A 19,513-nucleotide genomic window follows, 5' to 3' on the forward strand; every position below is an offset into this window, starting at 1 on the left:
GTTGGGGGAAGATTACAGATGTTGGTCAACAGCTGTTTTGAAGACCTGGAGGGAAGAGTGGCATTAAAGGGAGTGCGGCAGTTTGCTCCAGAGGTAGGGAAAAAAGACGAATGAAAGAGTGAAGGTGAGCAGTGATTCGCGATTTTGATAGTTTTACCAGAAGGGGGTTATTGGCGACCTTGAGCGCCCTGCGGAAATGTAGTGGGGACAAATCGCACACAGAGCGGTGGTGGGGGGGGGGGGGTGGGGGAGTAAGACCAGAGAGGAGACAGTCGAAGACAGAAAGACCACCGACCTCCCTGCTGAGAGAGTGAGAGGCCCAAAAACTCAGCCTCGTCGCGGGAGATAGCAATGATCCAAAATGCCTTGATTTCCCCGGCGTGAAGCCGAGAAAGATGGGAGGCAGGAGCACCAGCCCAGAGGGGAGAGCAGTACTCCATCAGGCTGTGGACGAAAGCTTTGTATGTGGTCAGGAGCTCAGGTGGGCCGAGGAAGGACTTTGCATGACGAAGGATTCCCAGTTGGCGAGTGGGATTGGGGGCCAGGTTGGAAATGTGGATTTCTCAGGAAAGATCATTGCAGATAGTGAGACCCAGAAGCTTGAAAGAAAGGATTTCTTCAAGAGGATTGTTGAGAAAGTGGATGGGGGTTCCAAATGGTCCTTTAGGAGAGCCATAGTGAGATTGTGAGATTTCTCTGGATTGGAAGACATGTTTCACGTGTTGTCCCAGTTTGTGAATTAATCCAGATCTGCAGTGAGCGAAGAATCTGCTGCTTGCCGGTCTGAGGGATGACCGATGGTACGGCAGAGAGTGGAGTCATCAGCAAAGAGATATAGAGGATTTTCCAGAGAGTAGGAGAGATCATTGATGAAAACCAGAAAAGAAAAGGGCGCAGAACGCTGCCTCGAGGAACTCCAGCCTGGACAGGAAGAGAAGAGTGAACTCTGTTTAGGTCCACATGTTGGCTGCAACAGGAGAATAAGTCTGCGAGCCATGAATGGTGATGGGTTGGATACCATAGGAAGAGAGTTTGGTGAGCAAGGCAGGGTGCCAGACCGTGTCAAAAGCACGTGATATGTCTAGGGATATGGCTCTGATTTCATGTCTGGCATTGAGGACCTCCATCCATTGTTGGGAGAGCAGAAGCAGCATATCCAGGGTGGAGTGACCTGGTCTGAAACCAAATTGATGATTGGAAATCAAGCGCTTGGAGAAGAGGAAGGATTTAGTCTGAAGCGATGATGGATTGAACAACCTTGCTGATGATTTGGAGAAGGCTGATTGGTCTGTAGTTTCAGGGATCTGTTTTTGCACCTTTTTATGCAGGGTGGTAATGTTTGCTGATTTCCAAGCAGATGGCAGATGACCTTGAGCAAATGAGAGGGTGAATAGAACAGAGAGAGAGACTGGGTGAGCAAGAGCAAAGGAGCAGTTTCTTTAGGACATGTGGGCTAATGCCGTCTGGACCGGTTGCAGAATCTGAGTCGAGGTTTGACAGCAAGCTCTCCACTTTGTCAGAAGAAAAGGACACAGAGTCCAGGGACAGTTGGGTGTGACTGGGTAAGGTGGGTACAGTAAGCGATGAGTTTCGGACACAAGATTTCGATGCAAACACCGAGTTTAGGCGTTCAGCCTTCTCATGTGCGGTATCAGCAGTGCGGCCATTTGAGGTAAATGATGGGATGGAGGAGGAAAATACACCAGAAACAGATTTGATTAAACGCCACAAAGGATTTTGAGGAGGGAGAGAGGTTTGAGAGTTCAGACTTGAGATGAGAAAGATGTTGTTTTCTGGCTCTCCTGAGGGTAGATACACACTTGTTCTGAGCTTTATGGAAGGAACTGAGATTGCCCTCAGTTGGGTTTGCTTTCCATGAGGCAAAGGCAAGTTGTATCAGGACAACGGCCTCGCCACAAGCTTCAGTGAACCATGGTCAGGAGGAAGGTTATGATGACTGAAGATGAGATGGGATAAATCTGTGCATGAGGGAGAGCAAGTTTCTTTGAAATAATTCCCAGGATGAGTTGATGTTGGAGAAATTAGCGATGGGAGACCAGTCGAGAAGTTTGATGGCTGCTTGGAGACCCTGCCAGTCGGCCTGTGTGAAATGCCAGACTTGACAATGCTGAGGTGGTTCTCTGATAACAGCCAGAGATGTCCACTTTGACAAGGACGTGGTCATAATACTGTTGAACTACTCTTAATACTGTTGTTGATAATGTTCCTTGGGGATAATAAATGCTTAAGATAGTGTAGCTTTTTCCTTAAATTGCATGTCTCGAATAAGAGTGAAGTGATAAAATATGTTAGATATGCATTGCTATTATGTCGAGATAGAGATGCCCACCTCCCCCATTGTCTGTTTCTAAAACCGCTACACCTTTTGAGCTATTTATTTTATGTTCTACCCTCTGCAATCTGTCCTTTGTATTCTTTGAAAGCGTCTGTGAAGCCTAGACGCAGAACGTTTGTCGGGAAAACAGCTGTGCGCCATCCGTGGCATTAATTACCTCAAAGTAGTTTGAGTGACAGGTCTCGAGGGATCGCTCCACCTGCAGACTGGGCTCTGGCCAAATTGTGAACAAGAGGGCAGGGGCGAAGCATATCTGGGCTGAGGGAAGAAGGCAGAGACTTTAAAAAGCCTCCGCAGCTGTGGGGTGCAACTGCAAGAGATTTCCCGTAATCGGCTGCGTCATTTTGCCAGGCTGTCCTGCAACACCACGTCCCCACTCTGCGAGCCATGCCTCTCACCCTCATCCTGTCTGCGTGCTCTCCAGCATGCAGGATGGTGCTATGGCAGAACCATGAGGGGTCTGACCTGATTTTTATCTTCCTGTGCCACACAAGCACGGCTCAGGTATTTACATCTTGTCTGCCTCTTTTTCTATCTCCTGTGGTGAGCTTCATCAGGCCCGAAAGCTGAGATAATTAATGAATCCCATTCGTTGTTGATACCGAGGGTGTGTATGGTTTGGTAGTTGGGTAACGGGTTTATTTATTACTAGTGGGATATGCTTACACATCGTCAGCAATAACGAACCGTGCTTCCCCATCGCCTCGAGTCGCTCGCCTGCATTTCTTTTTTCATTCATTTATATTTTCATTTACGGACACTTTCCAACGGTTCTATGATTTTTTTTTTCCAGTGTGCTGGCTTCGATGTCCATCAGCTCGTGAAATTTCAGCTTTCTACATCATCTGGCAGGTACTGTACATGAATTTCAGTCAGTGGTTAGAATGAGTTTTACACATTAGATGTATTGATTGTGTAGTGTTGCCATCATTTATTTTTATACATTACTTCTTGTTTTCCCTCCCCATGAGAATCGTTTCTTTTAATAAATATCCCTGGTCACAGGGTGAATTGTGGTTGTTGTGGTTCTCCTGAGGTGGTCAATTAAGACCTGCTTCAAGAGTAATTAGTCTCAGCAATCTTCGCTGCACCCCCCCCCCCTGCACACCCACCCTCATCAGTACCATCCGTCCTCTGGCTCGCTCGACCCGATTGGTACTGGTTTAAATAGCGTAGAGCTTAGTTGGCTCAATGGGTCAAACGGGGAGGGTAGTGGAAAGCAAAGGAACCGCTGACTCAACTGACCTCTGTGGTCGTGAATAAAACGACTTCTACCAGGCAACCGGACAGTGATGACCATAACAACCTAGAACCGATGACTCAAACTGGCCTCTGCAGTCATGATTAAAACTACTCATACTGAGCAGAGGGTGATGACTATAACAATACTTTCATGGCCCCATTGTTCCCACTTAATTGTGGGATCAGCCAGGGAATATTTTTGACTGAAGTATTTCAAAAACTGGCTGGCCAGGCCTGAAGAGTGACTGAAGGTAACAGGAATTTAGTCACGGTGCTGGCAATCGATAACTTGACTACTCTTTATGAAGGACACCATAGGATCTTCAACAATGGCTAAAGGCCCGGTCACACCTTGACGTTTTAGCCAACGTATGCCGATTTTTGAATTTTTTTTCTAAAACGCTGGCACACGTTGAATACGTTATGGGTAAGTTTTGATAACATTGAGAGCACGCTGAAAAACACTGCCATACGTCGTTGTACGCTGGCTTTAAACGTTGTACTTTTCGGTTGTCCTCAAATTTTTTCATGCTTTAAATTTCACGAAGTATGCCGGCGTATGACTCACACGTTCCGCTACGCTGGCCACAGGTTGTATGCACGGTCTGTGATCGTTGACAGACGTCAACACATGCTACTTGTAAGTTAATCATAAGTTGAGACACGCCGAGGTAATGTTTAGCGTACCCGAAACCTATTTCTAACCTATGATTAACGTGTTGTTGGCACGTTACGCGATCGTTGCCACACGTCGACAGACGTTACTTTTAAGTTACTCATAGGCTGAAAGACGTCGGTATAATGGATCGTCCTTGCGTCAGCGTCCACGGCCACGGCCAGGACACTTATTTGCAGCATTCTTCAAACTTTTCTTCGGCATGACGAGGATGTTCACACTTCGATGTCTAGCTTGGCTATGATTCCAATTGTCCATCGGCAGCGTCTATTTAAAATAGTCGAGTTTGAGCGTTTTAACACGTTCAGAAGAAACGCTTCAAATTTCAAAAACCCAGCGTCAAAAAACAAAGGCGAGTGACAGCAATTTAAATCGTTCATTGTAAACAATGAAAATAGTTGAGTGGTACCGTTTAAAAGTCGTTGAGTGTAAAAAAAATCCAATTGTTGAGCGCAAGCGTCTACTTTCAATAGTGGAGATGCAGCCATTTAAATCGTTGAGTGGCAGCCTATGAAACTACCTGTGGACATGCGGACGCAAGGACGATCCATCATAACCCACACCCTCCCCCTCACACTCACCTACTACTGCCAACATGAACAAACAACTACTAATACTAATACTAATACTGATACTGATACTGATACTGTTACTGCTGACATGGACATCGACTCAAAAAGGACTCGAAAACACTGTTGGGTTCCCCTTTTATGAGCAGCATTTTTATATACCAATTCCCAAAACCGCTGGGAACACGTCTTTATATGGCAGTTGTAAGCTAGAAACACGTTAATTTTTTTTTTTGTCGACTGGAAGACGTCATTGGAATACGTCTACATACGTCAATGTGTGTTGGGACTACCTAAAGAATTGGTTCAAAGCACGTCAAACATAAGTTAGAAATAAGTTTCGCGTAAAAAAGACATTACCGCGACGTGTTTCGACTTATGAGTAGCTTATAAGTAGCCTTTGTGGACGTGTGTAAGCATCCACATATCGTGTGTAAAACTTATCCCCATCGCATGCGGAACGTGTGTCATACGCCGAGTACGTCGTAAAATTTTGAACATGTTTAAAATTTCTTGACGTACTCTACTTACTACGACGTATGATAGCGTACTTTAGCATTGTACTCACGTATACCAAACTTACTCATACCGTATTTGACGTGCCCCAACGTTTTAGACACATTTTTCTTAGGTCGGCATACGCTGGCAAGATCGCCAAGGTGTGACCGCGATGTTGACACTTCCATTTCTACGGCAGTTATGATTCGAATCGTTGTGCGTCAGCCTTTTAATAGGCTACGTCACGACATCATCGGCGATGCTTGCAACGCGCTATGCTTAAGTTAGACTATCGTTGGGCATCGGTTGTGTAGGCCGACAACAGGTTCAGCATTCGTTGGTATAAGTTATCTATAACACAACGAAACGTTCTGTGTCCGTTACCAATGCGTTATACATAAGACCAAGTCGCTATGAATACGTCCAAATCTTAAAAAAAAAAACATCAAAAGTTCAACGTAAGCCAGCGTTTTAGATACATTTTAATACGTTGCCATCGCTGGCTAAAACGTCAAGGTGTGACCGGGCCTTAATACTAGCAGATGGGACACCCAATTCAAAGTCTACCAGACAGACGGCGCACACATTGATGCCTTGCCCTGCATGTGGAATAACAGGATGAGTTTATATCTGGGCTGAGAAGCACACATACCTCTGGTATATTCTGCCAGCCCAAACATAATTACTGTGAGGTAGTTTTAAAATGCAAATTCAGACTACCGTATACATGAGACAAATATATACTTGAAATCATCTCAAAATACAAAGCCCATCCGCAACTGCTTTCTACTCAAACTAAAGTTGACAAAAACAACAGCTAAAAAAAAAAATGTAAAGTTTATTAATTCGTGTTCTTCACATCTTAATACAAGGAAGAGTACCCATCCCAAGTGATGGGAAAAGCTCTCAGACGTATCCGTCCCTAGTGGCGGGAAAAGTTCAAGTTAATCTATCAATTTAAACAATAATTAATCGACATTAAAAAGGTTGTGTTGCTCTCTTGGTTTCACTCAGAACCAAATGTATGAACTACTTATACCGCTCACCACAAAATGATGCTCCAACATCGGGCAGCAGAGGTTGTATTTGTCGAAAAAGAGGACAAAATATCCTGGTTACGAAATAAAATTTGGCATCAACATTATTCATGCCTGTTCTCCATTATGGGGTATTTTGTGAAGATCGGTGACAATTTTTTTTTGAATTTAATCCATTTTAAATTCAGGCTGTAACAACAAAATGTGAAGACGTCAAGGGGTGTGAATACTTTCAAAAGGCATTGTATTTTTGAGGATTAAAATCTCAAAAATATTTTTTCCCCATAAAAGAGTAATTATGTGTCTTCGATTGGAATTGTGGATGGTGACTTGCAAACTGAGCCTCAAGGGTGGTGTACAGAAACGTTTTTTAAAATCATAAATACAAGACACAGGGAGGTGAAATTTGCTGCACATGATGTTGCTACATGCGCAGAGTAAAACGAATGTTCATTCATGTCCATAGGATATGTAATAAATAAAGAAGATACAGTATAAGCACACTAAATGTGAGGCCGAGGCTTCAGACTTTGACACGCTCATGAGGCTGCACCAACGAAATGAAACGTCCCAGAAGATCTAGCATTAATAGGGTCACATTAGTGCATGTCGTGTCTTAAAATAATGCTTCTTGTTACGGAACATCATATCTTCCAGTCACCTTGAATATTTCAAATAAAATAATTGCAACCCTTCATTTTTGAAGGACTTTAATACTAGTTATATATAGTACACACACTAACTAAACATAAAAAAACAGATGGGATTCCCAATTCATCACCATTCATCTTTTTAATGAAACTTTAGCAACAATGGAAACTGCATCAAGAAGGGTAAAAGCATATATTGTTCCCCTATATGTAACACAATAAAGTAAATAACAAGAAGAGAAAACTTCACATGGAATATTACATTCCTTTTGTTAGTAAAACCAAATGGTAAAGTCATTACTAAACAGCATCTGTAAAAACAACGGGAAAAACAAGTCCTCTCTTGCTTTAACATAAGAATGCCAATAATTTTGGTGACTGTTGAAGAATCAAGACAAAAAAAAAATTAAGAACAATCTGACCCAGTAACAGAAAACAAAAGTGGAAAAAATATCTTTGAGGGGCAGTCGATAAGTAACCTTCAAATGGCGATATAAATTCGAGAATGGAACGTATGTCATATCTCTGGGTAAGAGTCATGTTTTGCCTGTTTTTTGGATCCGGCAACATTGAGTGTATAATGCCAGTTGAGCAGTTCCGAGATGATGGCTGACTTAGAAGCATGCACCAGGGAGGAGCAATGTTCTATCATCCGTTTCTTGGGAAGTGAAGGTGTAAATCCCAGTGAAATCCATCGCAGAATGAAAATTCAATATTGTGATGCTTGTTTATCGCAGCAGCAGGTGTACGAGTGGGACAGGATGTTTAAAGGTGGAGTTCTTTCAGTTTAGGTGCGAGTTGTCTCGGCACACACTTTGTGGAACCCCCAACATGTTGTGAATGATGTGTTGTGCTGAACCTGGCAAATTTTCAATTCGGAGACCATTTCATCCGGCGTAATGCGACGGTTTTCCCTTAGCACGCGCTCAACTGCTGCAACAATTTCCGATGTGTCGGCTGTGTGAGACCAGCCTGAGCGAGCAGCGCCTGCCACACTGGACACTCCACTTTTAAACTTCCTGTTCCAGTCGTACACCTGCTGCAGCAATAAACATGCGTCACAATGTTGCATTTTCATTCTGCGATGGATTTCACTGGGATTCACACCCTAACTTCCCAATAAACGGATGACAGAACGTTGCTCCTCCCTGGTGCATGCTTCTAAGTCAGCCATCATCTTGGAACTGCTCCACTGACATCATAAGCTCAATGTTGCCAGATCAAAAAGAGGCAAAGCATGACTCTTACCCATAGATATAACATATGTCGTTTACAACTACACACATCACATTCTCAAATTTATATCGCCATTTTGAGGTTAATATATAGCATGCCCCTTGTACATAAAAAAGAAGTTAACAGCACACTTGCAGCAATGGCATGAAGAAAAGCCGATTTATTGAAGCCAACAACAAATTTAAATTTTCCATAATTATCAAACAATAAATGGAAAAGTTTATTGAATTACATTTTAACAATCTGGGAAGACAGTGTAACCCCATATCAAAAGCCTCAGGCATTGCAGAGGTGATAAAAATAGGAACTTAAAACTGTACTAAACCTGAACATTGGTTGTTTATAAAAACAATGCACTTGTTTTCAATAAAAAAAACAGAACATATGTATGATCGTTGTTAAAAAGCAAGCAAACAAAACAAAACAAATAATTATTTGTATATTAATTATAATTGGCATTCATGCTTGTTTCAGGTTTTTATCACTTTCTTCAGGTAGAACTTTTAAATGAAAATTTCTTCCTGCTTCAAAAAAGGAGTTTTATCCAATATAAACACTCCGGAAGACCTCGCTCCCATAATGCCCACATTCTATCAGTTAGTGCCCTGCATTGATAAGGACACTTTAAATACGATTTAAAACTCAAAGTGCAAAACTCAAAACTCAATAAACCTTCATTTCCTTCTCTGCAATATACAAAATTCCAACCCCCCCCCCCCCGATTCGCTTTCCACACCAACTATCAACTTTCAACCTCTTCATCTTTCATTTAATTCCACTCCATTCCAAAAAGGCTGCCAGCAATAAAAAATATTCAAAATGTACTTAAAACACAAACCAGCAAATGTGAAAAGTTAGAAAGCCATCTGCACAAACAGTTTTGTGGAAGAAGAACAAGTTAATCGTTGGCAATCAAAACCCTTATAATATCAACGAGCAAAATGAATTACATCATTACTTTTGGGGATGACATTATTTCTGAATGCAACCAACCTTTACAACGTGTAATAAAGCAGTTGAGGCAAATGTCAGCCTGAGATGTGGGATTAAAACACTGACACAAGAAACGTGTCTTTCCTAAAGAAAAAAATCACAAACGATCATTCTGTAAGGCACTGAAATTTTCACTTCAACGATCAAGTCTGCTTTTTTACATCCTTCCTTCCTATCATGTGCTTTCCATTGGGTAATATATTAAGCTTCACCACAACCGATGAAGACAACATTATCGGTGAACTCATCATCCAAAAAGGGCATTTTTAAAAGAGCTCAAAACGATGTGAGCATTTGTTAGTATGTGTTACAAATTGGATGTCTCAAATGAACAGTTAAAGGTGTTGTCAGCGCAGTTCCTTATGCTCTTTCCTCCTCGATGATTTGTTTCATCTATTAAATTTTCCAATGTCAACAGATGGGTGACAAAGGACGAGTGGGTTTAAACAGTGAGGGAGGAAGAACAAGATTATATGATGTGAATAGAGAAAATGGGACAAGGATGTTTTGATAAACTTTCCTTTAGCAAACTTACCACAACAAAAAGTCGAACATTTTCAGGTCTCACTTTGCTCAAATATGTTTAAAGCTAAGATGGAAATTAAAATCAAATCTTTAAATTACACTGAAAAAAAAAATTCAGTTCAAAAAGTTGTACACCAGGAAATTTGGTGTGTTGCAGTATTTTGTTGCAAACAGTTTGCCATCTGGCGTTGGATCAGAAAAGGCGACCTCCTCTTTTGTCAGGTACGTTCCATAAGTGAAGTTTCTCCTGATAAAGAAGAAGAAGGGGAAAAAACAACTTGAAAACCACAAGCAAATTATTCTCTTTATATATTCACATGGCCTTAAGAATATGGGACAACCCACATTAACATGCACACACACCCATACCATGAGGAAGCTGGAACATGCCATGGGGTTGTAAACAACATATTCTGAATTATAGGGCAAGTAAAAGAACTACAATAGAGAAAACGGGGACCGGCGTGCGAAAGAGCATGCCACACGAGGGTAAGATGACGGACCGTAAGCAATCCATGAGACGAGTTGCGATGCCATTTCGGCGAAGTAGGCTGAATACCCAGATCCTGCTGATGCCACAGACAGCAGGCTCAGGTTCGGTCGCGCAACACCAAGCCCGCTGCCGTTCTATTTGTAGTTCAGCAGCAGAAGTCTGGGATTGTTTCTCTGGGCTTAACACAGGTGACTCAGAAAGTACTCTGTAGCCCTATGTAGGACAGATGTACAATGGGATTGGTAAGGTTTAAACTTCCGGTTGGACGTCGGCATTTGTCAAAAAAAAGTGTTGTTACCTCCCATAGGTCTTCATGATTCAGCACACTCACCTTGTTGATGTGCTCCGCAATTAAACAGCCAGATACCTTTTTATCGTTTGTCACGAATAGAAAGGTTTTCGTATGCGAGGTAGAGCAATGAACAGCTTTCTGAAATCCCAGGTCATTGTCCACAAACTCACGTACCTCCTCCACCTGAAAGCACCATCAGGAATATGAAATGCATTCAAAACAAGCTCAGCTAAAAGTCCCATACTCGAAAGAAAAATTATCATTTTACACTTGCCATACTGTACGGTACCTTCTTAAGGGTGTATTTTGGGTCTCCTGGCAACACCAACACAATCTTGCCATCTGGGTAAGAACCCACGACACGCTCTTTCTTCCAGCCCTGTGTAAGGAGTGGTAGTAAGGGAGTTTAAAAAGGAAGAGCATGAGAAGGTGTAGTACGAGATGTAATCAATACATTTTAGAACTGCCATCAGTGATACATTTGTGAAAATTTCATGCAAGAACAAAATTGGATTCACATCTTGGCATATTCAGAGAAATTGTACAAGGCCAACCATTTTTTCTTAGTAGTATTAATTGGATGTGTAAAGTTAGAATGAGACATATGTATAACAATACGTGTATACATTATCATGCCTGGCATCCATGAAGGAAATGTCAGGCTTTAATCGACAAAAGTTCTGGACTTCCGGTTCCGGGTTTGGAGCGTCGAGAGGTCTCCTTCGGAGCTCTCTGCTGACGATCTCAAAGATAAGTTTCCGGTCGTTATTTGTCCCGTTTTAACTGTTTATTTTCCTCACCTACATGTTACTGTGTGTTCCGGGTTGGGTTTTGTATCAAAAATCGTGCTATTTTGTGAGTTTTTGGTGACGTTGTCTTACTGGGTGTTTGAGGCCTAGGCTGAGGCCTACCGGTTCGCCTCGGTGTACAATCGTTTTATTTGTTTGTTCTCCCCATTACCTTCAATTTCTATCTTCCCCACTTTCATAACGTCCCCCATTTCTCCCAACTGATCTCGCTATTTCTTATCTTAAATTATTTAAAAAACACGCCACCTTTCTCCTGATTCTTCTTCTTCTTCTTCTTCCTCCTCCTCCTTCTCCTTCTCCTCTCCTTCTCCTTCTCCTTCTTCTCCTCCTTCTTCCTCTTCTTCTTCCTATTATTCTTCCTCCTCTTCTTCTTCCTCGATTTTTTTTTTATGCAACACTTCCATGACCTAATCTGTTGAAAACTCTCTGAAACATTCATAATAATAACAAAAACGATCTTATACTGCTTCCTCTTCCTCTCTCACACATGTGGTACTCTTTACTGTTTCATAATGCACTACTCTTCTGCTATTTAAACAGACTGCTCTCATTTCGACCTCTCCTTCATTCCTTGCCGAAAAAATCCAACTGTTACAGCGTTTCTTCTCTCCATTCTCTGAATTCGCCTTTATTGCATCCATCAAGAATTGTGTTAAATCGCATCTCTGACCCAAAATTAAAAAAACCCCCAGTTTGCGATGAATGTTCGCTTTCCATCAACCATTCTTTTTTTCCAACTTCAGTGCCAACTCACCCCTCTCACCCCTCATTCTCACTCTCAAAGCAACCATCCCACTCTTCTCCCTCCAAGCCTCCCTCTCACCTCTCTCAAAAATTCCCTCCTCACCTTTGTCCCACCTTTCATCCCCCTCACTCATCCTTCTGAAAGTTGCCCCCCCACACTCATCCACAAAGCTGCCTCCTTCCACTGCCCTCTCACCTCCATCTCTTCACTCCACCTCCTCAAATCCTCAACTGCCTTCTTCCCCCTCTCTTGTCCCCCCGCTCCCCCAGCACCACAGAGCCTTTTCTCCTCCTCATCCGGCCCCTCCCCTAGCTATTCTGTAATCCCCCACACTCTTTTAACAACTCTCCTTACCTCCCCTCCCTCATCCCTTGTCCTACCCCCCCCCACCCCTTGCACCCAAAGCCTCCTCCCCTACGTCTTCATTAAAAGTATGGACCTCAAATATCCGGGGCCTTCGCTCAAACCTTTCAGATCTTTCCATACAGGTTGCCACTGACAAACCAGACATAATCTGCCTCACAGAAACTTTCCTCCCCCAAGACGTGTCTGACTCCCAAGTATCTCTCCCCGGTTACTCCCTCCTCTGGTATGACAGACCTGAGCATCGTCCTGGTGGAGGAGTTGCTCTCTTCATCAAAGACTCTATTCCTCACTCTCCATGCACTGCTCTCACTCCCCCACACCCTCAGGAATACCTCTGGCTACGGCTTCCACTCCACTCCCACCTCATGTTTATATGTGTACTGTACTGTCCACCTAAAAGTGATGACTCCATCTACACTTCACTATCCGAAAACATGGATCATCTTCTATCTTCTCATCCAAACTCTCTCTTCCTCTTACGTGGCGACTTCAATTGTCATCATGCCAGTTGGCTCGGTGTGGGTACCTCTCTCACCTGTCATGGCACCTCAGCAAAAGCTTTTTGCGACTCATTGGGACAACTCAATCGGTCAACTTCCCGACCCGGATCTCAACCAATGGTATGCAGATCGGCATCTCCCTCAACCAATCTCCATCTCTTCTGGATCTGATTTTGACAAATTTCCCTGACAATATCTGCTGTTTTTCTCCGCTCCAATCGGTTCTTCTGACCACGTCCTTGTCAAAGTGGACATCTCTCTGGCTATTATCAGAGAACCACCTCACCGCCGTCGAGTCTGGCATTTCACTCAAGCTGACTGGCAGGGTCTCCAAGCAGCCATCAAACTTATAGACTCGTCTCCTATCGCTACTTTCTCCAACATCAACTCATCCTGGGAATTCTTTCAAAGAAACTTGCTCTCCCTCATGCACAGATTTATCCACTCTCGTCTTCAGTTGTCCTACCCTTCCTCCCGCCCTTGGTTTACTGAAGCTTGTGGCGAGGCAGTTGTCCTGAAACAACTTGCCTTTGCCTCATGGAAAGCAAACCCAACTGAGGGCAATCTCAGTTCCTTCCATAAAGCTCGGAACAAGTGTGTATCTACCCTCAGGAGAGCCAGAAAACAACATCTTTCTCATCTCAAGTCTGAACTCTCAAACCTCTCTCTCCCTCCTCCAAATCCTGGTGGCGTCTAATCAAATCTGTTTCTGGTGCATGTTCCCCCTCCATCCCCTCCCTTACCTCAAATGGCCGCACTGCTGATACCGCACGTGAAAATGCTGAATGCCTAAACTCGGTGTTTGCAGCTAAATCTTGTGTCAAAAACCCATCACTTTCTCTACCAACCTTACCCAGTTGCAGCCACCTGTCCCTGGACTCTGCGTCCTTTTCTCCTGACAAGGTGGAGAGCTTGCTGTCAAACCTCGACTCAGATTCTGCAACCGGTCCAGACGGCATCAGCCCACGTGTCCTCAAAGCCTGCTCTTCTGCTCTTGCTCACCCTCTCTCTGTTCTATTCACCCTCTCATTTGCTCAAGGTCATCTGCCATCTGCTTGGAAATCAGCAAACATTACTGCCCTGCATAAAAATAGGTGCAAAAACAGATCCCTACAACGACAGACCAATCAGCCTTCTCCCAATCATCAGCAAGGTTATGGAATCCATCATTGCTTCAGACATGAAATCCTTCCTCTTCTCCAATGGCTTGATTTCCGATCATCAATTTGGTTTCAGACCAGGTCACTCTACCCTGGATATGCTGCTTCTGCTCTCCCAACAATGGATGGAGGTCCTCAATGCCAGACAGGAAATCCGAGCCATATCCCTGGACAGATCACGTGCTTTTGACACAGTCTGGGACCCTGTACTACTCACCAAACTCTCTTCCCATGGTATCCAAGGCCATCTCCACTCATGGCTCCCAGACTTCCTCTCCTGTCGCAGTCAACGTGTGGACCTAAATGGAGTTCTTTCATCCCCTCTTCCTGTCCAGGCTGGAGTTCTTCAAGGTAGCGTTCTGGGCCCTGTTCTTTTTCTGGTTTTCATGAATGATCTCTCCGACTCTCTGGAAAATCCTCTATATCTCTTTGCTGATGACTCCACCCTCTGCCGTACCATCGGTCATCCCTCAGACCGGCAAGCAGCAGATTCTTCGCTCACTGCAGATCTGGATAAAATCACAAACTGGTCCAACATGTGGAACATGTCTTTCAATCCGGACAAATCTCACACTCTCACTATGTCTCTTCGAAAGGACCGTTTAGAAAACCCACCCATCCCCTTCCTCAGCAATCCACTGGAAGAAATCCTTTCTTTCAAGCTTCTGGGTCTCACTATCTGCCATGACCTTTCCTGGGAAAGCCACATTTCAAATCTCACCTCCAAAGTCAGTCGCCGACTGGGAATCCTCCGTCGTGCAAAGTCCTTCCTCAGCCCTCCTGAGCTCCTGACCACTTACAAAGCAATTGTTCGCAGCCTGATGGACTACTGCTCTCCCCTCTGGGCTGGTGCTCCTGCCTCCCACCTTTCTCGGCTTCACGCTGTAGAAACCAGGGCATTTCAGAGCATCGGCATCTCCCGCAATGAGGCTGAGTCTTTGGGCCTCTCACTCAATCACCGCAGATTGGTCGGTGGTCTTTCTCTTCTACCGTCTCCTCTCCAGCCTTGCCCCCCCTGCTCTCTCTGTGATTTGTTCCCACCACATTTCCTCAGGGGCTCAAGGTTAGCCAACAACCCCCTTCTGGTAAAACTACCAAAATCACGAATCACTGCTCACTCTTTCATTCCTCTTTTTTCCCGCCTTTGGAATAAACTCCCTCACTCTATTCTTTCCTATTCTTCCCTCCAGGCTTTCAAAACAGCTGTTCACCACTACCTTTCATCATCCCCCATCCAAATCCTCGATCTTTTCTACCCCCGATAATCCACCCAAGCCCACTTCCTTCAAATTCCCTGCTTTCCTTCCTGAAAGTCCCTGTAATGTCCATCTTCTATTCCCCATGTTCCCTGTCCCATCCCTCTCCCTTCCACAGATCTCCTAATGTGTCTGTTCCCCACTGTTTTGTCCCTCCCACTCCCGCCCCTCTTGTCTCATGCCCCCCTTGATGTGCGTTGTGTGTTCGCTCTCACACGAGCCTCAGCAATGTATAAAAAAAAAGTTACGAACTCTCCAGACTCATTCCAATAACCCCAACAGAACTGTTCATAAGGAGATTATTTTGAAGGCAGAATAACATGAACGAATAAATGTTTTATTTGAAGTTTGATAGGCTTAATTGTGTGCAATCACAGAACAACAGAAAGCAATAAAAATGAAAGACAAATTAATGCACAACAGTAAGACTCCCAATGGCCTAATCTTGCTCCTTGTTGGGCCTCTGAGTCACCCTGTCCGTGACAACCCTGGCTGCGTGGAGACGACCCTGGCTGCGTGGAGACGACCCATCCAACGCCTTGTCCCGGGGAGCATTGCAGTCGATCGCAGACAACTCCCAGAAGCACTGGCAGCCCCCATGACCAAAGGAACACTCCAGGGACCCGTGGCATGCCACACACATGGGGCCAGAGCCACGCCTTGCCCAGCATTTGCGGCATATCCTTCCGGTCTTGAGCGTGAGCCCATTGATGTGACCACCTCAATGATGGCTCGACTGACCGCCTCCCAAAGCAATGGCGGGGCACCTCGGGCTCTCACCCTTTCCTTCAATGTGCAAGTGATGGTCCCCCCCAAGATTTAGGTTTTGTTCTTGCTGACACTATGCATCGTTCTCCCAACTGAAATGTTTCTCACAAACCAACCTGACCACAGTAATGAACTCCTTGAAAGGATATTGATAGTTATAGTGGGTTAGAGGTATTGATAGCTCTGAAGTGGTCATGGCAGCGTTATTTATTTATTTTTACCAATGCCGTTCACTGCTCATCTGCAGCATCTCAAATACTGCCCTTCTCATATAAATTATAAACTGCCGTGCCTCAGAACTTCAGCCTCGCAACAAAAGCAGTTAGTGTTGCCTGCAGAATCATCTTGAAAACTTTCGAAAAACAAGCGCTGCACTCTCATTCTTTTGCATCCTATTTCTGCAAAAATCATCGGAGGAAAAGGTGGGGGGGAGGGGGGTGTTGGAGGGAGAGGGGGAAAGAGATGGGATGGAATAATTCAACTTCATCTTGATTCAACTCAAAAGTGTGGAAATGCCATCTTTCCATCTGCCTGAAACTCCCAGCAGAATATTTCACATTCTGGCAACCTGAGCAAAAGGGTGGAGGTGAGCTTTTTTTTTCCTCATTCAAAATGGCCAAAATCCTCTTGACCCAAAAATTGATCTTGAGGATATTCTTCTTCATAAACAGTGAGTTTTACTGCCATAGAGTTATTTCCTTCTATTTATCTCCTTCACCACCGATTTCCTTTTGCTACTCATCCATTGCTATTTATGTAACGACTGTCTTTGACTTCATTAGTGGTTTTTCTTTTCTTTTGCTTTACTTTGTGGCAACAAGTCTGTGAACAACGTGTATGACCATCTCATTTCTTCTTAAATTTTGATTGGTAGTGGCTTTCCATTCACACATGCATGGCATGACGGGCAGACATGCCATTTGATTCGTACCCCAAACTTTACTGCTCCCACAAAGTGCTGGTGGTAGAGCAGATGCTGTGCCTCATCCTCGGGACTTGCTGCTGTGTACACCATTCCGCATGTACCACACATTACTGCACCAAAACGCTTCTGTCCTGCATCCTAGATCGGTTCACACAAGTAAATGAAATGAAACAGAAATACCACACATCATACTCTACTCCCAGTTAGGTACCAGAATGACCTACATGGCAGACAGATGAAATTGCATATTATGATGTGTAGAATGTCAAAATGTTTACTGTCACAGCAACCAAACCACACTTACAATGATCAGCTGACTTTCCTCACCACCCTCCTTCTCTTTGAACCGCCATAACTTCCGTAAAGAAAGGCTTTGGAACGAACAGTCTGAGGACTTGTGTGAGATGGATCGTCTCCTCTTCACAGGCACTGGTGAATCACAGCTTTCAAGTGTTTCATGGCCAAGTAGTTGATGAGAAATGTCAGCTGAAGGGGCCACTGAAGCCTGCAATGTGGATGGCTGCTCACTTTGACACCGCTGCCTGGTGAAACGAGCAAACAGGAATCGAGCATCAAGTGTTGAAGGGTGCGGGATTTGAACTCCATCGAATTTCCCATTGAATAACTCCTGATGTAAAATCAGTACACAGTCAACACGTTTTATGAATCGTATACGATTAATTATAATAGGACAGTTTATACAGAGGAGGGGGTGGGAGGTGGGAGGGGGTGGGAGGTGGGAGAGGAGGGGGTGGGAGGTAGGAGCGGTGAGGAGCAGGGGGAGCGAAGAGGAGGGATGGAGGAGGTGAAGGGGAGGGAGAGAAAAGGAAAGAGGGGAGTGGGGTATAACAAGTGTTATGCTGCCAGATTATGCATATTAAATTTAAAGTGCATTATTTGGGGGTGGTGGGTGGGTTAAAGTTTCTTATTTTGAAGAGTATATACTTCATGGATGCCCCCAAAGGGCATAATCTAGGATTGTCACTGAAAGGGTCTAATATCTGAATATACAAGATTTTCAGGGATGATGAATGGGAGATTCGTATTCTTTCATTCCTTCATATGTCCTGTTGAGCGGTGTTAATGATATGTTGTGTTTATCACTGCTGAGACCAGCTTCACTGTTTATAGGAAACCAACTAGAGATACTAAATTGGTATCAATTAATCCTCTAACTTGTGTACACGATATTGTTTTACCCCAAATTTGTATCTCACGAAGGACATGTTAAAGTTCATGATTCTACATCTTTCCAACGATCAACATACACATACTGGTTGGAAAGAAGTAGAATATGAAACACTATATTGCTTCCATTTAAACACGTCCAGGCATAAAAATACCCCCCCCCCCAAAAAAAAATTAATTGCTACCAACCCATTGCATTCATTGAGCGGCATGTTACTGGAAACCCAACATTATTTTTTTTTTTTGGGGGGGGGGGTAGGTGAGACTTAAGAGTAAAATGGGAATAACTTATAATCATTAATCTCTTTCTCTATGTGTGTGTGTGTGTGTATATATATAAATATATATATATATATATATATATATATATATATATATATATATATATATATATACATACACACACACACACACACACACACTACCGGTCTAAAGTTTTAGAACATCCCCATTTTCCCAGTTTTTACTGGAATTAAAGCAGTTTAATGTTTCAATGTACTCTGAAATTAAAACATAGAACAATAATAAACAATTGCAGACAAAAGAAGAAATCATGGAATCGTTTTGAACAAAATTTAATCTAAATTTTTGACTCATCAAAGTAGCCACCTTTTGCAGATACAGTATAACAGCCGAACATACTCGTGGCTTTCTTTCTACAATGGAAATCAAATATTGTTCGGAAAGTTCTTCCCAACACTGTTGCAAAAGTTCTTCCCAACACTGTTGCAGAAGTTCCCACAAATGTGTTGCACTTGTAGGTTGCTTTGCTTTCACCCTTCTGTCCAGTTCATCCCAAACCAGCTCGATGAGGTTTAAGTCTGGAGACTGTGCTGGTCATTCCATGATTAGAAGCCTAGCGTCTTGTTCTTTTCTTCTAAGGTAGTTCTGACGTAGCCTGGAGGTATGTTTTGGGTCGTTATCTTGCTGTAGGATGAATCCCTGACCAACTAGGCGTAGACCAGAGGGTATTGCATGGTGCTGCAAAATGCTGTGGTAGTCCTTTTGGTTCAGGGTGCCAGTCAGTCTGTGTAAGTCACCGACTCTGGATCCAGGAAAAGGGACCCAGATCATCACGCTCCCTCCTCCATGTTTGACAGTTGGTGTCACATACTGAAGAACCATCCTTTCACCTACTCGACGGTGTACAAAACCTTGCGTGATGAACCGAAGATTTCAAATTTTGATTAATCGTCCATAAGACCTTTCAGTTTTCAGTAGCCCACTGG

At 43.7% G+C, this 19,513-nt stretch overlaps 1 protein-coding gene across 4 annotated transcripts in view; it reads right to left on the reverse strand.

Annotated features, from left to right (window-relative positions):
- Positions 1 to 7,151: 7,151 nt before the first annotated feature.
- Positions 7,152 to 19,513, reverse strand: part of LOC147026269 (uncharacterized) — a 42,169-nt gene continuing 29,807 nt past the window's right edge. For 3 of the 4 annotated variants that reach the window (XM_085881522.1, XM_085881523.1, XM_085881521.1), the window contains 6 exons: positions 17,401 to 17,638; positions 17,103 to 17,234; positions 10,857 to 10,946; positions 10,607 to 10,750; positions 10,286 to 10,488; positions 7,152 to 10,029 (listed from right to left, as the gene is read on the reverse strand). In XM_085881522.1, coding sequence (XP_085737648.1) covers positions 9,897 to 10,029; positions 10,286 to 10,488; positions 10,607 to 10,750; positions 10,857 to 10,946; positions 17,103 to 17,234; positions 17,401 to 17,638 — 940 coding nt within the window. In that variant the 3' untranslated portion in view covers positions 7,152 to 9,896. Of the gene's footprint in view, positions 10,030 to 10,285; positions 10,489 to 10,606; positions 10,751 to 10,856; positions 10,947 to 17,102; positions 17,235 to 17,400; positions 17,639 to 19,513 lie in introns of those variants that run through there. The other variant, XR_015058267.1, reaches the window with a different exon arrangement.

This window comes from Eptatretus burgeri, chromosome 5, assembly GCF_056783735.1.
Source record: "Eptatretus burgeri isolate ZD-2024b chromosome 5, Ebu_testis_v1, whole genome shotgun sequence".
Taxonomy (NCBI): Eukaryota; Metazoa; Chordata; class Myxini; order Myxiniformes; family Myxinidae; genus Eptatretus; species Eptatretus burgeri.